The sequence below is a fragment of the Pararge aegeria genome, chromosome 24 (genome assembly GCF_905163445.1).
Source record: "Pararge aegeria chromosome 24, ilParAegt1.1, whole genome shotgun sequence".
NCBI lineage: Eukaryota > Metazoa > Arthropoda > Insecta > Lepidoptera > Nymphalidae > Pararge > Pararge aegeria.
In genome coordinates, this window is record NC_053203.1 from 8,489,106 (window position 1) to 8,510,427 (window position 21,322).

Below are 21,322 nucleotides of genomic sequence, written 5' to 3' on the forward strand. Positions count from 1 at the left end.
TAAACTACTACCTGATATAAAAGAATCAAAATCTAAGTCACTTTAAGTCGTTAAACGATGATATTTCTTTTAGTCTTATATTTTTGCTCATTAATATTTGTGTAACTACCCGCTTATAAAAACACTTTCTTTTAACGTGCATGTAATTCTGTTTAAAGATAATATAGTTTATAGATTTATACAACGTGTAACAGAATTACAAAATAATATTGGAAGATGATTGATTGGAAGATGAAGATTGTATATCTCATAAAGAATCACCATTTGACAAACCTATTGGAGAAAAAAGACCGACACGCGCATAGTACCTACGGAACGCGACGCGTTAGGTATAAAGTGACAGGACTCGTTTTAATTTTGCATGTGATGTAAGGGCTGTATATGATTTCTTTCAGTAAAAACTATGGCAGTGATTTACTTAAAAACTATTAGGTTTTCTGTTTCACAGATAAGTCTCATAGACAGTTCATAATTTACCTCTAAAGCTTGTAAAGGTTTCCATTTACACGTTGTATAATCGAAAAAGAAATAAGAGCGTTTACTGAATGGCCGTTTATTATTGGGAGTGACTCTGCACGTGGGCTAATACCAACCTTGCAGGGAGTGAAATAGCTTTCCTAGAATATCATATTATTATACCGAGTAGGAGGTCTTAATCTTTTCAAAGAACATTTTATTTATTTTTAATGAAACTAGAAATTATATTTAAAATAGAAACCTACAATATCATTAAATAATAACTGAGTAACTAATAATAGACCTTCCAGCAAATAATGTTCAAAAAGGAAAAAAAAAGCGTCACAGTCTTTGGGGAAAACAGATAGAAGTGAAACTAAATCTGTATACATAGTATGCAAGCTCATGGAAAGCGTTCGGCGACGGTGACGCGACAGAGCGTGTCTTTGTTCAAACAAAAAATGCTCTATCCGCCCAAAGAAAGACTTCCAAAATTTGGACATATCGCTTGAATCTTACGCTGAAATCCTTGTCTGAATGCAAAAGAGAACCGAGAGATTCAAACTCTATTTCAAAAATTCTTTACTCATGTGGGTCTATCACAGGAACTTTTGAAGCATTCAAACCTACATATGTTTACAAATTAGTAAGGGGATGGTGTTCTGGAAAATGTTACTCTGTTTATAAGAGACAACATAAGGTACATATTTAAAATTAAAAAATTATTTGGGTAAATAAAATTACTGCGAACGCTAGTGGCTGGAACATTCTTTTTAGGGTAGTATTACTACCCTTAAAAGAAGGCTCCAGCCATTAGTGTTTAAAGTAATTTTATTTACCCAAATAAACTTCTTTTTTTTTACTAAGTTACCTTGTTACGTTTGTCGCAACCTTCCTTCGGACCCTGCGCTGCGCTGCGAAAGGTTTTAAAGCTGATTTTGAAACTAAAGTATTTGTTTTTCTCTTGTTACAGATTCAGATATCAATACCCGTCCATCCCTCGCGAGGCGTACGGCCGGGTCATTACGAAAGCACCACCTAATGTCGTACGCACACCTGATTATGGAGAGGTAGGTTAAACATCATATTTGTAGTAATCATATATTATACCTCTTACTGCCTCCCAAACTTACGCGGGCGATGCCGCAGGGCACATCTAGTAAGATAATAAAAAGTGAAAAAGAGAAACTCTGTATATACCTACTTTAAGTAGGTAAAGATTTGTTTCTCAGTATAGAAAAAGTGCGGGAGGTAAAATAAAAATTCATAAACAGAACAGTTCGAACAGATGTTCGCTACCTATGAGCCTCATAAGAAGGCTCAGTGACACTCAGCGGGCGATGGAGAGAGCTATGCTTGGAGTAACACCACGTGATAAAATCAGGAATGAGGAGATCCGTGGGATAACCAAAGTTCCCGACATAGCTCAAAGAGTCGCGAAGCTAAAGTGGCAATAAGCGGGGCAGATAGCTTAGAGAATCTATGAATGTTGGGGTCCCAAGGTGCTAGAATGTCGACCTCGCAGCGTTGGTAGATCCGCGAAAAGGTGGACAATATCAAGTGAGTGATATATATATATATATATATATATATATATATATATATATATATATATATATATATATATATATACATATATATATATACGATATGCAGGGAGCCGCATGACTGAAGCGACACAAGACTATTGTATTTGAAACTCCCTTCAAAAGACCTCCAGTGGAAGTTGACACGATGATAAAGATGGTGATTTACTAGACATTTGACGGCCATTAATAAAATTTAAAAACCTACAAAACTTTCTGGTTGAACTTATATTTTATGCCGTATTCTGGACATTCCTTTTGCTCCCAATGTAATAAAATATGAAAAGTTTTTCAGCTTGGGAAAGCCATCATCAACACATTTACACCTCAAAGTATCTAAAAAGAACCGAGATGTTTGTAGGCACAAGTATAGCTAGAGAATACCTAGGGTCATAGTTTTAGAATGCTCATATACTTTCCATCTCTTAAGGAAACAAAAAAGAATATTTTTGACGTGACAACGTCTTATAAATTGGTTTGCCGGGTGACACTTCAAGAAACTGCGTTACGCTCCGCTCACGTTATGCGCTCACAATGAGAGCGAGTGAGAGGCACGCGTCCCTTCCACTCGGGCATGGTTAGCCCGCCTAAGAGCGAGAGAGACAGACATAAAAAGTGAAAGGCACGCGTCCCTTTGTAGTAAACGCTGTTTCATTGTACGCAAATGTATTGCAAGTTATTGTATGTATGTATATTTGTATATAAATACGTATGTATGTGTAAAGGTAAAAATAAAATTTTGTTAATATGAAATTCAGTGCGAGATTCTTTGTATAAATTAATGTTTTAAATATAATTCTTTGTATAAATAAATGTTTTAAATTGTTACTATTATTTCATCCTTCTTCCTACTATACGAATGAATATTCACATTAAAATTATTTTACCACTCAAAGTCGTTGTCACGTAAAACTTTCGCCCGTATACCGACTTTACAGGCAACCAATTTTTTGCAGTGTATTTTTACCTCTAATACCAAGAATTGTATCTAAAACTATCTACCATTGTAAGTATGATAATAACTAGTTATAATCGTGTATCTGACTTTGAAACCTTTCATAATTGCCATTGATTTAAAATAAATAGTTTTTTGACTCCATTTAAAAAAACAAAAAAAATTACTACATTAAAAATATCTTCTTGACATTGATTTGTGCACATTAGTGCTTAAATAATTATCACCAAAATCGCCCAAGAAACCGCAAAAGAAATCTTTGTACACATAACAACCAAAATAAAAAAATACACATTGAAACCTTGCCTATTTTAAAACACTTTTTAGACGTTTAAAAATAACGCGTTATGAGCAACATCAAAGTGGAAAAAGGAACAGACAGCCCTCGTCAAAGAGCGCAAAACAAAACGAGCAATTTGCATCCCGCTAACCTTTGACTTTTGAACGACTTGCTATCGTGATAAAAACAATAATAACGTTTGCTTATTCCACTTCTCACGCTCATAAAGTGCTTATTGGTAAGGCTTAATCAACTAAAGCTTCAAATACTAACTTAGAACGCTTTTAACTCATAATTATGATCGCTGATGGGTATGTATACAACGTTTAACCGAATTACGAAATAATGTTGAACGATGCATAAGAATATTTCATAAGAAATCACCTTGTAAAAGTATTAATTAAAAGATTATTTTTCCGACCCAAATATCGACCAATAGAATTGCACCATTCGACGTCACGTGGTACAACCTACATGGTATTATACTGATAATTTTTTGAAAATTTTCTCTGGTAGTTGCTATATATATTTTGCTATATTTATTCATTATGAAATTCTTATTTGTTAACTGTACATTTCGTCTCATGGTGCAATTCTATTGGCCGACATTTGGGACGGAAAAATAATCCCCCGAATACCACACGAGCTTCAAAATTATCTGGCATTTCCCTCAAGGTTCCCTGCAAACAATTTGAAGCTCTTGTGGTATTATAAGTGAATATTTTTTCCCATTCTAAGAAATTCAAAACATTCGAAGTGTTTACTTACGACCCTATTGAAAATTAAAGACCGACACGCGCATAGTACTAACGCTACGCGACGCGTACCTTATGAAGTAACAGGAATCACATTTTTTAAATTTTGCATGTGATGTTAGGGCTGGATCTGATTTCTTACAGAAAAACTATTTCAAAGTCTTAGAAACAGTACATAATGGAGCTCTAAAGCTTATGAAGTATTATTTCGGTTTTCATTTACATGTTTTATAGAGGACCAGAGACAAAAAGTGGAGATTTCATTATTAACTTTTTTCGGTATATTTACATTCAATACCTCAGCTCAGTGGGTTAGGCTTCGGCCTTGTCGTTAGACCAAGATACACACCTCTTTCTTTTCGGAGTTATGTACGTTTTAACCAATAACCCGAATACCATAAGAAATTTTTATCCCGGAAAAATAAAGTGTTCCCACGGTAATCATAATAGTATTTGTTTTGTATATTTTACCCATGATTGACTCAATCGCTTAACCAACCTTTTCGTAAGAATACGAAGATATAATGCATCCTGGAGTCGGACTAGGTATATTTTAAAATCAGAGAAATTATAAATATACACTCTATGGCTACACTCATATACGCGAGTGCAACCACGGTTACATATAATCACAATACAATTTATGATTACCTTTCGCAGAGGATAATGTAATTAAAACTATCTAAATAAAGTGTAATGAATTATCGAAAAGGGTTATCGAGTCAACCGGTGATCCTAGAGCGGGCAGTTACCTTGGTCAACGAATTAGTTTGGCCATCCAAAGGGGCAATGCTGCCAGCATCTTAGGAACTGTGCCTCGCTGCGGTGGTTTCGAAGACGTTTTAGATTTTATTTAGTATTACATTTAGGTTATATTTATAAAACAAATGTGAAAGAAATAAATGAATTCTGATAACGTGTGCAAAATATAAATAATTGTTTTATATTTCTTGGTTCAAACAGATGAGCTTATTGTGAAGTGGCAATAAAAGTAGCTGTACTTTGTTAGCTTCATGAATGTTTAATGAATGGCAACATTGCCAACAAAAGGCAATCGGCAGCAACAATGGCAGCTCACGTCAAAGAGCGAGTTAAAGCAATTGTCAGCAATTTGCATTGCGCCAAAGCTTTCTTTTATACAAGTAGTTAACGGGATAAAAAGCGATTTCTCTTATTAACTTTCAACTCTTTCGTACGGAAATAATTAAATGAGAAAAACGCCTTAAATATGTTTCAAAAATGGTGCGATGACGTGAAAAAGTTTTAAAATTGGTCTTTTTACACGCTTTATTAGCTTTTATTAGCTTCACTTGTATGTTTGTTTGTAACCGACTTCTTTGGGCGCGATTTTGACCCACTTTAAACGGTCAGATTTCTTTCAAACTTTGTAGACATATCGAGGACCGATGACAATACACTAATCTGAAAAGATTATTCCAATTTTCAATATAAAAAATAAGATTTTTTACTAATTACTACAGCGCCATCTAGACCCAAATGTAAAAAACCTATGGCGTTCGCGTACCTAACAAATTCCACAGAAAACATTAAGCTACTAGATGGTAGAGGGCGTTAGCTGTTACTTTTTGATGGCCTGTTTTAAATAATAATTAGAACTTGCATTTCGAGAGACGGGCACACTGAATAAAAAAAAAAATATTTTATCTTTAATGGTGGATGGGTTACCGATTAATTTTGCTCTAATAAAAATAATAGATCAAGAAAAACTAAAAAAAATCGCTATTATGAATAAACTAAAAGAAAGAAATTAGTTTAGTTTTTTATACCAAGCGTGTTTTTTTAGTTTGTTTGAACTATTTAATTATTTTAACTACGTTTGATGGTTGGTTGCACGAATGGTTACATTGCATCCGTCCTTTTGGATTATTGCATATAGGTACGAGTACATAGCCCGTACCCTGGACATAGGATTTTTATCTTTTTTTTTGTGTTTTTTTTTTATATTTAAATAATTGGCAGACCAAGCAGATTATAAGCGGAAAACGGGCAGGCAAGGAATACGTCCTATAAAGTATCATCCTGTGTTTATATATCTGCAGGGCTAGCACGGGAAGGAGACAAAAATATATCCCCCGATTATATACCCCGACAAGGGATATTGGGTCCACCTGTTAAAACACGGGAACATGGAATAGGAAAAGTTTACCCCTGTTGATTATTACGCATACATTATAAACGGGATGAAATACTATTTATTTATTCTTTAAAATAATTGTTTTATAAATATAACCTAAAGTAAACTATTTAAAAATAAATAAAATCTAAAACGTCCCCGGAACCACCGCAGCGAGGCACAGTTCCTAAGATGCTGGCAGCATTGCCCCTTTGGATGGCCAAACTAATTCGTTGGCCAAGATAACTGCCCGCTCTAGGATCACATACATACATACATAATTTGGATATTATTTCCACTTGTGCGCCAGTCCTCGGGGAGTTGATAAAGCTGTGGGAGAAGATGCGTTTTTATCCTTTCCCGGGGATATTACTGCCCATGCTAACCGTGCTGAGGCGTAGTTTTTAAGAAACACACTAATGCTGCTTGGCGGCAAAATAAGCTTGTTTTAATAACTACATCTAGAATCTTGGTAAACTAAACGGTTTTATCAGGATTTTATGCAACCTAAACAAACGCGTGAGAAGTCGCGGATAACAGCTTGTTCCTTGCATGCAGCCTGCATGGTTTTTTTTGTATATGTTTCGCACCCAGTTATCCTCTGACATGGTGTCAGAGAACTTCTTTATGCGACTTTTGCTCTGAATAAGTCCCAGCTCACGATTGTCGTGATATGGTTATGCTACATTGCTTTTTTTTTACTGCCTTTTAACTTTCCTTCTACTTTCTACTTATGCGTGAGTAGCCCTGAATGCTTTGTCAAATGTTATATTTATATGTTGTGTGTTCCACTTACCATCAGGTAAACTATCTGCTTAGTCCGTAAACTATTAAAATTAAAAAAAAAAAAACAAATTTAGAGAATGGCACGCGTAGTTGTCTCGAGCACTTACACATTTCCCTAAGAAGCCCTACTGATCCGCGATAATAATGCGTACGTAATGGAGCAATTGACCTTCGAGACTTGCGGTTTAGGTCATTACCTACAACCTACGCGCATTGCCTACGTAGCAGTATAAGAGCCCACACTGAAAATATCCTTTATGTTTTTACTATAGATATATACATCGTGTGAATGAAAGCCGAAAGACTTTACAGGCTTTAGGGGTACATAATGTACAGTATCTGTGACGGCGAAAACCTAATAGCTTTTGAGTATCTCTGCTGTTACTTTACTTAAAGAAATCAGATACAGCCGTAACATCACATGCAAAATTAAAATCATGTTTCTCCTGTCTCTTTATAACGTGTGCGTTGCGTTGCGTAGGTGCAATGCGCGTGTCGGTCTTTTATCTTCAATAGGGTTGTCATAAGTAAACACTAAGAATGTTATAAATTCTTTTGTATAGAAAAATAAATATGCTTCTTTTCATTTAATATTTTCACAGGGTGATTCCTTATGAAATATACTTGTACTATTACACGTTTTACATATATTGTGCTTTGAGTTGGAGACACTAAACGAAATTGTAGAGAAAGGATTTCCAAACAAGGTGAACTATCAATTTCCATGACAATGTGTCACTAGGCGATTTTCCAACTATGCGGGAAATATTATAGTTTACAAGTATGTTCACAAAAATAGGTGCACTCTCTCACAAAGAGATGTTATGAATAACCGCCGATTTTAAAACTCCGGGTCGGTACTAATATAAAAAAACTCAAAACTTCAATTTTTTTATACACTAAAAGTTAGCCCTTGACTGCAATCTCACCTGGTGGTAAGTAACTATGCATTCTAAGATTGTGGCGGAGTAATCTGTTCGAGAATATGACCGTTATATTAAACCCATAACCTTAATCGGTATCTACGCGACATCGTACCGGAACGTTAAATCTAAGTGATTTAACGTTCCGGTTCCGGCGGCACGTCTTTGTCGGTAGGATGTTAAGGTCCTATTTGTCCCCCTGAGAGGTAAGACAGACAGATAGGAATAAAAAGTGCCCTCTGCCCCTCTGCTCCCGACACGGGGACAGATATAACTATTTTTCCGGCGGTTTTCTTACGGGAGCTGATAGGAATAAGCAATACTTTTGTCCCCTCGTTGGGAGGAGGGGGACATCTCGTACTAATTCGAAACGAGAGGACGGATAGTCAAATATATATATTATTGTATAGAAGCTGTCCAGGCGGACGCATCGCATCGACGTTTCGTGCGTGTTGATGGAATATCAACCACAAAAGAATGCCACCGCTCACGGTGTCTCGCTATTCTGTGGTAGAATTAAACTGATTCTAGAGACAAACTGATCCGTACGCAACGAATGTATTGCATTATGATACTTGGACTTTTAATTTCATGTTGATCTATGCAATAGAAATACACTTAGATATCAAATGCAACTCCATCACTTGCCTTCCACGCAACGTCGACCTGCAATGTCCAGACCGGCATGTAGGTACTTGAAGGAAAAATTTGATTTTGATGGATTGCCTGCTGATTTAAGATCATGTCGTATGCTGTCACTTCACATGCCTTTTCACAAGACCAAGTTCTATAAACTCTCGTTTACAATGCAAGCTATTGAATTGTGGAATGCGCTCCCACTAAATATACGTGAGGCAAAATCGCTTGAAACGTTTAAAAACGCGGTGAAAGCATATTATCTCGCACAATAACGACATTTATTATATCTTGATTCTGTTTATTTTTATTTTGTATTATTATGTTCATAAGTATTTATGTATGATTATTATTATGTATGATTGAGTTAAAAATTAGTTTTTTATTTTATATTTATTTATAATATTTTTCATAATATTTTTTTTTTTTGTTCTTATTTGTGCAATTTTGTTTATGTATTTGTATTTAGCTACTTGAATGTAGGTTTATAATAATTTTACACCACCTGTATGCAATCGCTCATCTTGTCCTAATCCAAAGGTTGCCTGGCAGAGATCGCTACTATTCAATAAGGCCGCCTTTTGTATTCTACTTCTGTCTTTGTATTTCTGTTGTTTTTTTTTCCTAACTTCATTGTGTTATTTAATAAATAGGTTTAAGAAATAATTAAAACTAAGTTTTATTTACAGCCAATTTTAAGGGACGTGCGCATTCTTGTCTCTATAATTTCTTCTTTACACGCATTATATTTAAATTGTGAATACACGTCATGTACACGTATGTCTATAAATTTTATGTATAAATATACAGTACATATTTATGTATTTTTACATGTGTAAATATACTTTTATATTATATATAATTCCTAAAGTTTTTGGCCACACCCTCACTCGTTTAGCTTGTCCGAAGTTTGGCTGGAAGAAAATGCTTTAGCATTAAGCCCGCCTTTTGTAAACCGTTTTTTTTTGGGGTGTCCAATAAAGCGAATAAATAAATAAATAAATATCATGACATTGTCCCGGTGGGTATTAAGACACAAATACGGGTGCATTTTCGACACACTTTAGTCTTGGATGAGACGCCAGACGATGCAATATACCTCACGGTGTCCTAGTCAGTGCCTGATTAAGCAAGCGCGGCGCCCGTAGCAAATTCTTTAAAAGAGCTCTTGATCTGCTATGGCTTTTTAAGTGTAAAGTGGTAAAAATACAATTCAATACTCAATACGTATTTGCTATCTATAGGTTACAATTTTGTGGGTATTTAAAAGTTTAGTAAATTACTATAGGTGATTTGTGTAGTGAGTATTGCGTGTTTGTCTGTCAGTCAGTCAGGCAGAGATGAGTGGTATTAGAAATTTAGCTGCTGTGGCTGTAAAATGATCTGTTGTAGCTACAAAGATCTAAACCTACAACGACTGAGTAAATCATTTGCCTCGTTTACATACATACATTCATTTTACTTCTGCTGCAAGAGGCAGCGAAGCGGACTCCACGAGTATACTTGAACACTTCACTACTCCGTTTTCGTTATTAACATGTTATTAACATCTATCAATTGACGGCCGGCCGGCTAGCGCAGTGGGCAGCGACCCTACTTTCTGAGTCCTAGCCCATGGGTTCGATACCCACAACTGGAAAATGTTTGTGTGATGAACATTGTTTGTAATTGTTTTTCAGTGTCTGGGTGTTTATCTGTATATTATAAGTATTTAGAATAAAATAGAATAGAAAAACTTTATTGCAACACAACACAATAGGTAAAATACAAGGAAAGTACTTAGTGCTAGGTTGCAAAGGCGGCCTTATCACTAAAAGTGATCTTTTAAAGGCAAACTGAGAGTACGAAGCCGATAGAAAAGTGGAAAGTGGATGGTGCATAAAGTATGTTACAAAAAATAAAATAAACTTACATGAACATACATACTACATTTACATATTAACTACACAAATACCGATATAAATTTATATATACTATAATAGAAATATATTTATGTGTATTATATTCATTAAAATATTCAACAGCTATCTTAGTACCCATAACACAAGCTACGCTTACTTTGGGGCTAGATGGCGATGTGTGTATTATCGTAGTATATATATTATCAATTACAAACAAAATATAAGTATTTCCTCTTAGATTATCCAAATAACCAAACCAAAGTGGCAATATTTACACAGCTGATAATGTCAATTGGGATTATTTTAGACAAGACTTAAGTTAGATTAGGCAAAAAAAATAGCCATACTGCTACTAAGTAATTGCTACGGGACCCCTTTCGCGCGGGGCCCGTAGCAATTGCTACCCTTGCATGGTTAATCCGGCACTGGGCCTAGTCGTTATCACAATAGTAACAGGACACTGCACAACTCTCCCACAGTAAAGCCTCTCTATTAAGAGTGATAGGAGAAACATAATATATTGAGTATGATAATAACACAGCTGCTTTTTACAGATGTTCGGCATGCTGAACGTACCCCACACCTCTGGCAAGATACTGAGATACTCTGGACCCTCCAGGCCACGAGGCGGACCCACGTTCATGGTGCCCCCACAAAGAGACAGGTAAGAACGCTATTTTGTAGTACTGATGTACGTAAGCAGATGGCGCACCTGAGTGTAAAACCATGGCCTATAAAATTAAGAATTAAAAAATTTCTTTATTTCAAGAAGTAGCAGTTTTTTTTTCAATTTATTACTTTATTTATTTCTCTATTTATTATTTTTTGTGTTTTGATGTTACTTTGGATTAAATGGCTTATTTATTTATTTATTATTTCAAGTAGACCTAGTTTATAAGCAATTTTGACATGTCAAGTCAGTATGCTTGTTGTGACTCTAGAAGCAGATTCTACCAAGAGAAGCCGGCAAGAAACTCAGCAGATTGCTCTTTTCATTTTACAGTTTACAATCTTTAGAATTTTCTATCTTGTGGTGAGATACACATGAAACAAGACCTTTCACCAATCTATTTTCACTAGGCAACTCAATTAACTTGTCTATGATTCTTGCCACAAGGTGTTATTTATATTTTATGTTTGTATAATTAAAATTCAAAAAATTCTAAATTCATTTATTTCAAGTAGGCCTAATATAAGCACTTTTCATCTGTCAAGTGTCAGTTTACGAGTACCCGAAAGAACTCTTCTATCCGTCGAATGCGTGTCATATATTAAGATGGCGCCTTACGTCTTTAGTAATCACATAGGAGTTCGTGAAACCTTTTTTTTACGTAAAAATAACCTAAGTCACTAGGCACCAGTGAATCTGAATAGGAATCTGCTCAAATGCTAAGAGCTGGATATAAATGGATTCGATTTCAAAACGATGCGAACTAAAACACTACCCTAAAATGCTAGCTGGCAGTAGTAACATTAAATCAAAGCTATAGTCGTATTTCAATTCAATTCAATTCTTGTTTATGGCATTGACTTTTCAGTTACCTCATTTTATTGCAAAGAAGTTCCCTAAACAAATTTAAACATAACCAAAACAATCAGTACCGAATAGAACATTTTTTTTATCGTAAAATTTTAATAGCTTTATGTTAATATTCGTTAGGTTTAGTTAACTTTGACATATTTTTCTGTTTACAATTAAAAATTTTACTTAATCGTGTACCATACCCATTTAGTCAGAAATTTGGAGTTTTCTTATATGTCCTTCCAGCTCTATCCCCTACAGACATAGGAATAAAAAGTGAAGAACGTCGAACATTTAATAAAAGTGGATATATGATTTTTGAACCTCATTTAGGAAGACTCAGCATCTTAAACGTATGACAATAAAAAAGTATATGATCTTTTCGGCTGGTGGTATAAGAACCATGGCAAAGTACTTAGACCGGGGTTTTTGGAGAGATACAGGGTAAAATCCACAGCATTAAGAAAATACAGCAACCGTGCTAACTACCAATATTGAAGCATCAATAACCACTCCACTTTAGTCGTGATTTTCGAACCAACGCAACGGTTAGTTACTTCATACCATTTAGCAGTTGACAGTAATTATTTTACCCAAAAAATGTGAAAATGGAAATTAGTTAGCGGGGCGTTTTTACTGTTTTTTGGACACAGTGCATACAATAATGGCTGAATGAGGATTGTGTATGTTCTTTAAACTGTGGTAAAAACCTGTTGGATCCTAATGCATTTTGAAATATTAGCAAGGGTCCTGTGAGATAAATCTTAAACTTAATGATGGTATGATCTCTTAATGAGGTTCAAGATGGTTTATCGGCTGGATACTGACATGTTTTATCCCGAAAAATGCAGGGCTTTTATGTGACATAAATAAAATAAAATAAAATAAAAAATAAAATGCCTTTTTATTCTCACATCTCTTACATTACTTACAAATGTTGTTATTAAGTTAGTACACAATTATATCCTTAAATGTACGTTGTTAGTTTGGTGAGTCAGTTATTTTTATTATGATTATCTTAGGAAATATGAGCCCCTTCTCGGATAAAGGCCTCCCCCAACCTTTTCCATGTTTCTCTTTCCTTGCCATGCATCATCCAATCGTTCCCTGCAGCTCGTTTGATGTCATCAGCCCACCGTTTGCTTGGTCTGCCAACATCCCTTACACCATCGGGTCCTTTCCACCGTGTGGTTGGTATTGTCCTATTATCTGCGTAGCGTGATACATGGCCGGCCCATTGGCACTTAAGCTTGTTTTAGTGCATCGGTTACTTTTGTCTTATTCTGTCACTTCGTACTTTGTGTATTTTTCTAATTTTTAGGATACTTCTTTCAATTGCTCTTTGAGTAGATCTGATTTTAAGTTTCACTTTATTTGTGACATACCTAACCGTAAATGCACATTACCTTTTCATACTAAAATAGCTTAATAGATGAAAGGTTAAAGAAAAATTATGACTTATATTGTTGCAGGTTCGAAGCGCTGAAGAAGTTGATTCGACAGGAGCACGTCCGCGAACTGCAGCGAAAATACGAGACAGAACAAAAGCAGGAACTGAAGGAAATTGCGGCTGGTCGCGGGTAAGCATTTTGGAGCTATTGTTTTGAGTATTGGCCACTTTGCCAGGTGTACTTTCGCTATTTAGAAGCGAGGCCAAAAATCCCTCCTGAGGTATGATGAGGTGCTTAAGAGGTACAATATTTATTTATTTATTTATAAAGAGCACTAACAACACGCATATTACACGTTTTTAAACATAGCACACACACAAATACATGGTCTGATATGCACGTCAATTACAAGTTCACATAGCATTGACAAAGCGTCGTGTAAACTTAAATTGACAAAAAAGGTAACTCACCGATAAGTGTTCGGTGTGTTTTTTCTTAAAAGCTGTGGGTGAGTCATGGAAGATATCGATGCCAGGTTAGAAAGCTCATTGTATTTCGCACATATACGTATAATAGGCGCATGTTTTCCAAGACGGGATTTAGTAAACGGTATATGAAAAAAAAATTGTGGATTTGCATTAATTTGTGGATTTGGATTTGCACATTATTTACTCTGAGTCTTATCCGTGAAACCAAAATGTTAATTATTTTTAAGTAAATCACTGCCTGATTTTAATAAAAAAAATCAAAAACAGAATACAAATTATAATCAAGTGTCCCTGGCCACTTTATTAGGTAAGTCGCGTAGCGTAGGTACTATGCGCATGTCGGTCTTTTATCTTCAATAGGGTTGCCATAACACACAGGGTATAAAACACTATGGGTACTAAGCTGACTGATGAATACTTTTATGAATTATGTACTGATAATAATATATAGATAAATACCCATTGAAAATCACTCGTGTTCATCACACAAACATTTTCCAGCTGCAGGTTTGAACTCCTTTTTTACTTGTGATTTCAAAAACGCACATCACACTTAGCTTCAAGAAGTCTTAGGATCGCACCGTGGATCAAATGACACCAAAGGCAAGCTGAAAACACGACCTTTATGCTTACTAATTGAAACAAATCATTGGTCGCCTCCTAGACAGGCAATCAGTTAGCGGGGCATGCTCCGTGTTGTGTTCTCGGGATAAGATGAGGAAAAACCGCAAAACAACTTAAGATTAATGATGTGCCAAGCAATCTAAGCTTTTCATAAAAGCAATTAGTTTGCTGGATCACTCTTAGCTTTTGATGCTGTCTTTCCAACGCCGTTAAATTAAATCCAAGTAACACATAAAACGGAACCGGGACTCTACTTGTTGCTTCGTAGAATTTTAACGATACACTTTATCCGATGTTGAGAACTTTTATGTAAGTACAATAGGTTTTAAGCGGCTTTTGACGGTAGTCTAGTTACAACCCCATTGAAAACTACGTGTCGCCAAACGACTAAGCGTTCCGGTACGACGTGGCGTAGAAATTAATTGCGTGCCAATACTGCTCGGAGAAGACAGCGCTGGAGAGCCGGTGCCAGGCACGCTCATCCACCTGCTCAATAGTCCCAGACGAAGGGACATCAGGGTCGAGAACAGTCTGACGGGGACTTGCAGTCACGTCATCACCTCAACTTACGACCCTGGGAAGACAGTTTCTTGCTAAATACTAAAGCAAAGCAACCTGTGTTGCCTTACCTCAAAGTGACGTATGAATGAAATACACTTTATTGTACACCAAATAAAAAAAACAAGTCTTAAAAAATACACAATTAAAATAAAGGAGAAAAGGTACAATAGGCGGCCTTATCGCTTAAAGCGATCTCTACCAGGCAACCTGCCAAAGCAAATTGAGTATACGAAGTCAAGAAGAGGGGTTAGGGTGTACACAAAGTAATACTTAAATAATAAACATAAACTACATTAATAATTAAATGATAATAATAAATAAAATAAAATATACATACTTCATGAGATCGGGAATCATTAATCTTCCCGGGACGAGCTACAAGTGTTGTGAAAGAAAGAAGGTACGGTGTTGAGGCACCGGTGCGTTCCTAGGAGATCCCGGAGCCCCCCAATATGTACTGAGGCTGGCTACCGAGGGGGTTTTAGTCGGTAGAAATCCCACATAACCCAAATTCTCCCGCAGAGCATCGGTTATCTTTTAAAAAGATTTCCCCCCGTCAACAAAAAAAAAAGGGTAAGTACGTGTTTTACTGAGTATTCTAGTTGCGACAGCTTTGCTACGTTCGATAAACACTCTGCATCCCTCTTCACGCTTATGAATATACTGACGCAGTGCTCGTAAAGTAAAACCATATATTTATGGACCTATGTTTTCGGATTTTCACCCCAATGTTGTTAGTATCTCAAAAACTCACACGAAGCGAATTGCATCTTCTTTTCTTATACGCATGAAGATGGTAGCAGGCTAATCGGTTTCTACGCGACATTATACCAGGCGCTAAATCGCTCAGCGGCACGTCTTAGTCGGTAGGGTCGTAATTAGCCACGGCCGAAGCCTCCCACGAGACCAGACCAGAGAAATTTCAGAAATAATAAACTCCCAAAGCTCCTCTGTCGGGAATCGAACCTGGGACCTTCAACTTGTAACCTCAGCGGTCCAGGGAGGTCGACAAACATCAACATATACAATCATATTTCTATCTTGCGGCAGATGAGAGTGGAGCTGGCTACTTCCAAGCTACCTTGTCATTTGAACCCAGGACGTCGGCATCCGTAGTTAAACATACTAACCGCAAATTCGTCTAGGCAGTAGGTAGTATAAATCGTAAATATCCTGCAATACTTTAACATAAGTGGTCTGAGAGGTTATACGAGTGCGGATTAAAGCGTAGCTATTTTGTATAATACATTATACATACACCGTTCGCCGCCTGACGTGCATCTTAAAACTTCGCGCTGAAAAATTGTTTGAATATCTCTTTCGTAAACTTTCAGCTTTAAAACTTCCTTTTCATCTATCTTGTAAACTTTTTTAATACGATCTTGTCGAACAAGAGGGGAAATTAAAAAGATTGTGTTTGAATTAAATGGTTTTGGAATTTTATAATTTTACTAGACGCGCTCCGTGGCGCTATCCGCGATGAATAATTAATAATTTAATTGCAATAAAAAAATTGGAAAGACTAAATCTGGTATAATAACCGTAAATTAAAACCCCTGAAAATAATTAGATGTAAACCATTTTCTAGTGGCGGCCATCTTGTCAAAACGAATGGCAATATCTTTTATACTTTGTCGATACAGAATTGAATACGTGAAAACGGCTCAATGCGAGCGAGAAAGTCTTGACCTAATCTTATTCATTTTAGCAATCTTTTATTAATATGAAAACCACGTTGGGGTTTAACATTAAAATTATGAAATTAATTAGTTATATAGAAATAATAATGGAAGAAATAAAATCATATCGACCCATTACCGGCCCACTACAGCGCTCGGGTCTCCTCCCACAATAAGAAGGGGTTAACGCCGTTGTCCACCACGCTGGCCCAGTGCGGATCGGTGGTTTTTTGATGATTGATGATTAATCTTATACTAAGGCTACATGTTATTTATGTGTTACTAGCTGTTGCCCGCGACTTCATCTGCGTTTTATTTTGTTTTTTGATGTGGCATTAAATTTTGTTTTAGATCTAAAAAAAATTAAATTATTTAGTATCGCTAAGCCTTAAATAAGGGGTTTGCTGCTGTCCGCTGAGGAGTTCTGTCCTCTATCTCCAACCAAAGTTTGGGCAAAATTAAACACATATTATAACCTCTATAGTACAAAAATAATTATTTAAATCGGTTATAATTCAGTAATGCCTTTAACTCAGTTGATTATGATATCTTGTTGAGTATCCTGCGCTCCATTAACATATCTCCATCGGTGATAGATTGGTTTCGGAGTTACCTGTTTGGTCGTCGGCAACGCATTCGGATTGAGGAGACCTCTTCATCCTGGTGTGATGTTGCGGCCGGGGTACCTCAGGGCGGCGTGTTATCTCCCTTACTCTTTGCTATTTTTATTAATTCAATTTCCAAACGTATCTCTTCTCTCTATCACATGTATGCAAATTATATCCAAATCTATCGCCATTCAACCCTTGATAACCTTGGTTCTACTGTTGCTGCTATTAACACCGATCTTAATGAAATTTTTGAGTGGAGCAGGCAGTATGGACTTAAGGTTAATCCAGCTAAATCTCAGGCTATTATTATTGGAAGCCCTGGTATGCGGTCAAGGGTTGATTGGGGAAATCTACCTAGTGTTGATTTTAATGGTGTCACAATTCCGTTTTGTGCCTCTGTAAAGGACCTTGGCTTGCATCTTGATAAAGAGTTATCGTGGTCTGTGCAAGTCAGGGATTTGAGTAGAAGGACTTTTGGCACTTTTAGGTCGCTGTGCCGTCTGCGATCCATTCTTCCAATCCCGACTAAAGTTATGTTAGCACATTCTCTTTTTCTCTCTATTCTCGACTATGCGGACGCAAGCTATCTTAATTTGACCGAGGACTATCTTAACAAACTTGAGCGTCTTCAAAATCTAGCTATTCGGTTCATATTTGGATTACGCAAATATGACCATGTATCTGAATTTCGTCAGAAGCTTAAGTGGCTCCCTATCCGCCGTCGCCGGGATCTTCATGTACTTTCACTTCTGTACTGCGTGTTATTTAATCCTAAGACTCCTTCTTATCTTAAGGAGAACTTTAAATTTCTTGGAGTGCAGTCTGAACTTAGATCGAGTCGTGCGCTGACTTTGAGCATGCCGTTCCACAAAACGAAGTTTTATAAGCATTCGTTCACTGTCAAAGCTACTGAATTGTGGAATGCACTCCCATTGATCATAAGACAGTCGAAGTCATTGGGCATATTTAAAAATGCTGTTAAGGCTCATTATCTCGCTCAGTAAAGACGACTATTATTAGTTATTTATCTACTCAAACTCATATTTAAGTATTTATGGTATATTAAGATATGTATTAGTATATTTATTTTTTTATATTTATCAATAGTATTTTTTAATTTTTTTTTATTTGTGTAGTCTGGTTTATGTATTAGTATGTAGATATTTGTATGTATGTACTAAATAGTGTACCCCACCTATTTGTTTTCTTTTTAGTTTTCCTAATCCTAAGGTTGCCTGGCAGAGATCGCTACTTAGCGATAAGGCCGCCTTTTGTATCCTGCTTCATTCTTCATGTGTTTGTTCTTTTTTGTCTTGTTTCTTTATTTTGAGTGGTGTACAAATAAAGAGTATAAATAAATAAATAAATAAATAATTTGTCGGAGTGATAGTGTAAAATTGTCAAACACTCATCCCCTCTCCCAAAGGAACCGAGCTTAATGTCGGGATAAAAAGTATCCTATATTACTTCTTACACTTCCAAGAATATGTGTACAAAGTTTCACATTTATATATATATATATATATATGTGTGTGTGTGTTATGTAATTGTTTCAGAAATGAAGACTACGTATACGGCACGTATGGTGAGCAAGAACCAAGTGGACTCCAGCAACTGGAATATGCCGGCGATGAACCCGCCGCAAGACACGGCAAGTGAGTACCAACTACAAATCATTTTATTCAATTCAATCCAAACCGATTCAATGCAAGTTCATACAGTGCAATCGTATGAAGACGTGTCTAAATTTCCGTCACAAATTATATTTCTGCCTAAGCAATTACGAATTTCGATATATTTATAACAAAGTATTTGTATAAGTGAAGACATGTCACAACTTACGTCATAATATGTCTACGTATATATTACAATATTACGCGGTTTTTATCTAAACTGAATCAAATGCATCCGATGTCGGAAAATAAACTTTTTATTTTATTATTATATTCAACTTTAAACACATTTGAATGCAAGAATATTAATATGTAATTAAGGTTATTATGTATTACCTATTAGTTACTAATATTTAATACATAAAATAAAAAATTTCATTGCATTATTGTAATAAAGTTGTATTTTAATAAAAAACTACATAAAAACAAATATTTGAGTTAAATTTTAATAACGCTCTTACTACGCACTCAGCTGCATAGTCTAAGCACCCACGTAAGTATTTGTTACTCCAGAAATTTATAGAGAGAGAGTATCTATTTATTAAAACCAAGCGCCTATATATTTCATTGATTACGCCTCTTTATCGCTAGCAACCACACTTTAAACTCAAATATTCTACTAAGATTTAGTGTCCGAGTGTCCCTTTAGTAGGTGGACATATAATGACAATAGAGAAGCGAGGTGTCAAAATAAGGGCGATGCAAAACCATGGAACTCGGAAATTAATGAAATACCTACACAGGATCCATGTTTAGTAGAGAATTTCCATCGGTTAATATAATGATGATTTTTCTATAATTAATTGTTCAAATTGTTAACAGAAAACCACAAGTGGGCAGCCGCCAAGTATCACAGTTCTCACGCTACTCCGACGTGATGCTGCCACCAGTTCGCCGCACGTTCTACCACCCCTACTTCGAGTACATCCCCGAATACGGCCCATACTACTAAACTCCGCAGAACAGCCTTTGAACATCCACGAACGAATCAGAACATTCCATACAGGACACTCCTTTACGTACAAAACCTTCTCTGGCTTTAAAAACTCAAATTTATTATCATAATTAGTTACGAGTATATTTAGGGAACTGGAGGCAATTTGTGAAACCATTTCTAAAATAATAATTAATGTTTAGTTAGGCTGCGCTGATTTTTTTACAAAATAGCTCGTCTTTTCTAATTTAATTTTTCCTTATAATCTAGTAGACAGTATATAAATGTGATGCGACAAAATATTATAATTCGTTAAAAATAATTTAAACTTATCCAACTTACTAAGTGCTAAACCGTTTCATAATAAATGCGACCGGCTCCCTAAGTATTCATGACAAATAATTAAATAATTATCAGTATTAAAAATTGCCATATCGGAAAGCATATCTCCTTATTCGCTAATTTTGAAAACCGAGCTTGCAGCCGCTACTTTTACGATATTTTTATATTTATAAAATACCTTTTCTCTGTAGACATGCGGTTTTTAATCCCAATTTTACGATTGCATTGTATTTTTATAGATGTAAGGTTTTTTCTTGGGCCAGCTCTAGGTTGGCAGTAGTTGATTCGTGTAACATTTCTAATCTGAATAACAATAATTGACAATAACATTTTACTTTAATTTAATTAAATAAATTATGAATAGAAAATTATTACGATCAATTACATAAATAATTAAATTTAATAAACTGGGAGATGTCAATTTCGAAGACGATAATGAAATGACAATAAAATATGAATGAAATTATACCATTAAAATTTAGAAGTTTATATTATTGTATTTAATATATTCAATTCCATATTTATTAGAGTTGTAAGTATATTTCAAAGTATTGTCGATTTAATATTATACTCGATGATTTATTAAAGCTTTTTTTGGATTCGCTGTCCTATTGGAAGGATATAACGACCTTTTGCAATCTTTGTGAAAGTGTTTCTTTGTTCTCGAATAGTTATTTTTTTTTTATTATGATATCGAGCAAAGTTATTATTAAATAATTTATTGTATGACGTTCATTGACTCAGGACCAAATTGTTTGCAAATAAAACAACAATACCGCGGTAGTGGTAATAAAATTCAACCTCAAAAGTTGGCAAAGACAAATAGTTTACCATTTCTTTTTCTGTTTAAAAAAGGTTTTTATATTTTTTATTGCTGTACACTATATATAAAAATATCTCCTAGAAAGCTTAGATGTTCGAAAAATTTTGTAACTTAAATAAATGAATAATCGAACGTCAATAGTGAAAGACAATAAATTGAATATTTTCTGTTTAAAATTCATTTTAAATCATTTTTTTTATAAAGTAAGGATGTACCGCTTTCCCTAAACCAGCTTTATTATTAAGATGTTACCAGATAGATC

General features: G+C 35.4%; 1 protein-coding gene across 1 annotated transcript in view; it reads left to right on the plus strand.

The window, feature by feature from the left end:
• The window catches only part of LOC120634480, a 122,119-nt gene extending 102,010 nt beyond the window's left edge, over nucleotides 1-20,109 (plus strand). The window contains exons 4-8 of the mRNA XM_039905101.1: nucleotides 1,430-1,526; nucleotides 10,967-11,076; nucleotides 13,407-13,514; nucleotides 18,845-18,943; nucleotides 19,784-20,109. Of these exons, the coding sequence (XP_039761035.1) occupies nucleotides 1,430-1,526; nucleotides 10,967-11,076; nucleotides 13,407-13,514; nucleotides 18,845-18,943; nucleotides 19,784-19,913 (544 nt within the window). The 3' untranslated portion in view covers nucleotides 19,914-20,109. The remainder of the gene's footprint in view (nucleotides 1-1,429; nucleotides 1,527-10,966; nucleotides 11,077-13,406; nucleotides 13,515-18,844; nucleotides 18,944-19,783) is intronic.
• The last annotated feature ends 1,213 nt before the right edge of the window (nucleotides 20,110-21,322 follow it).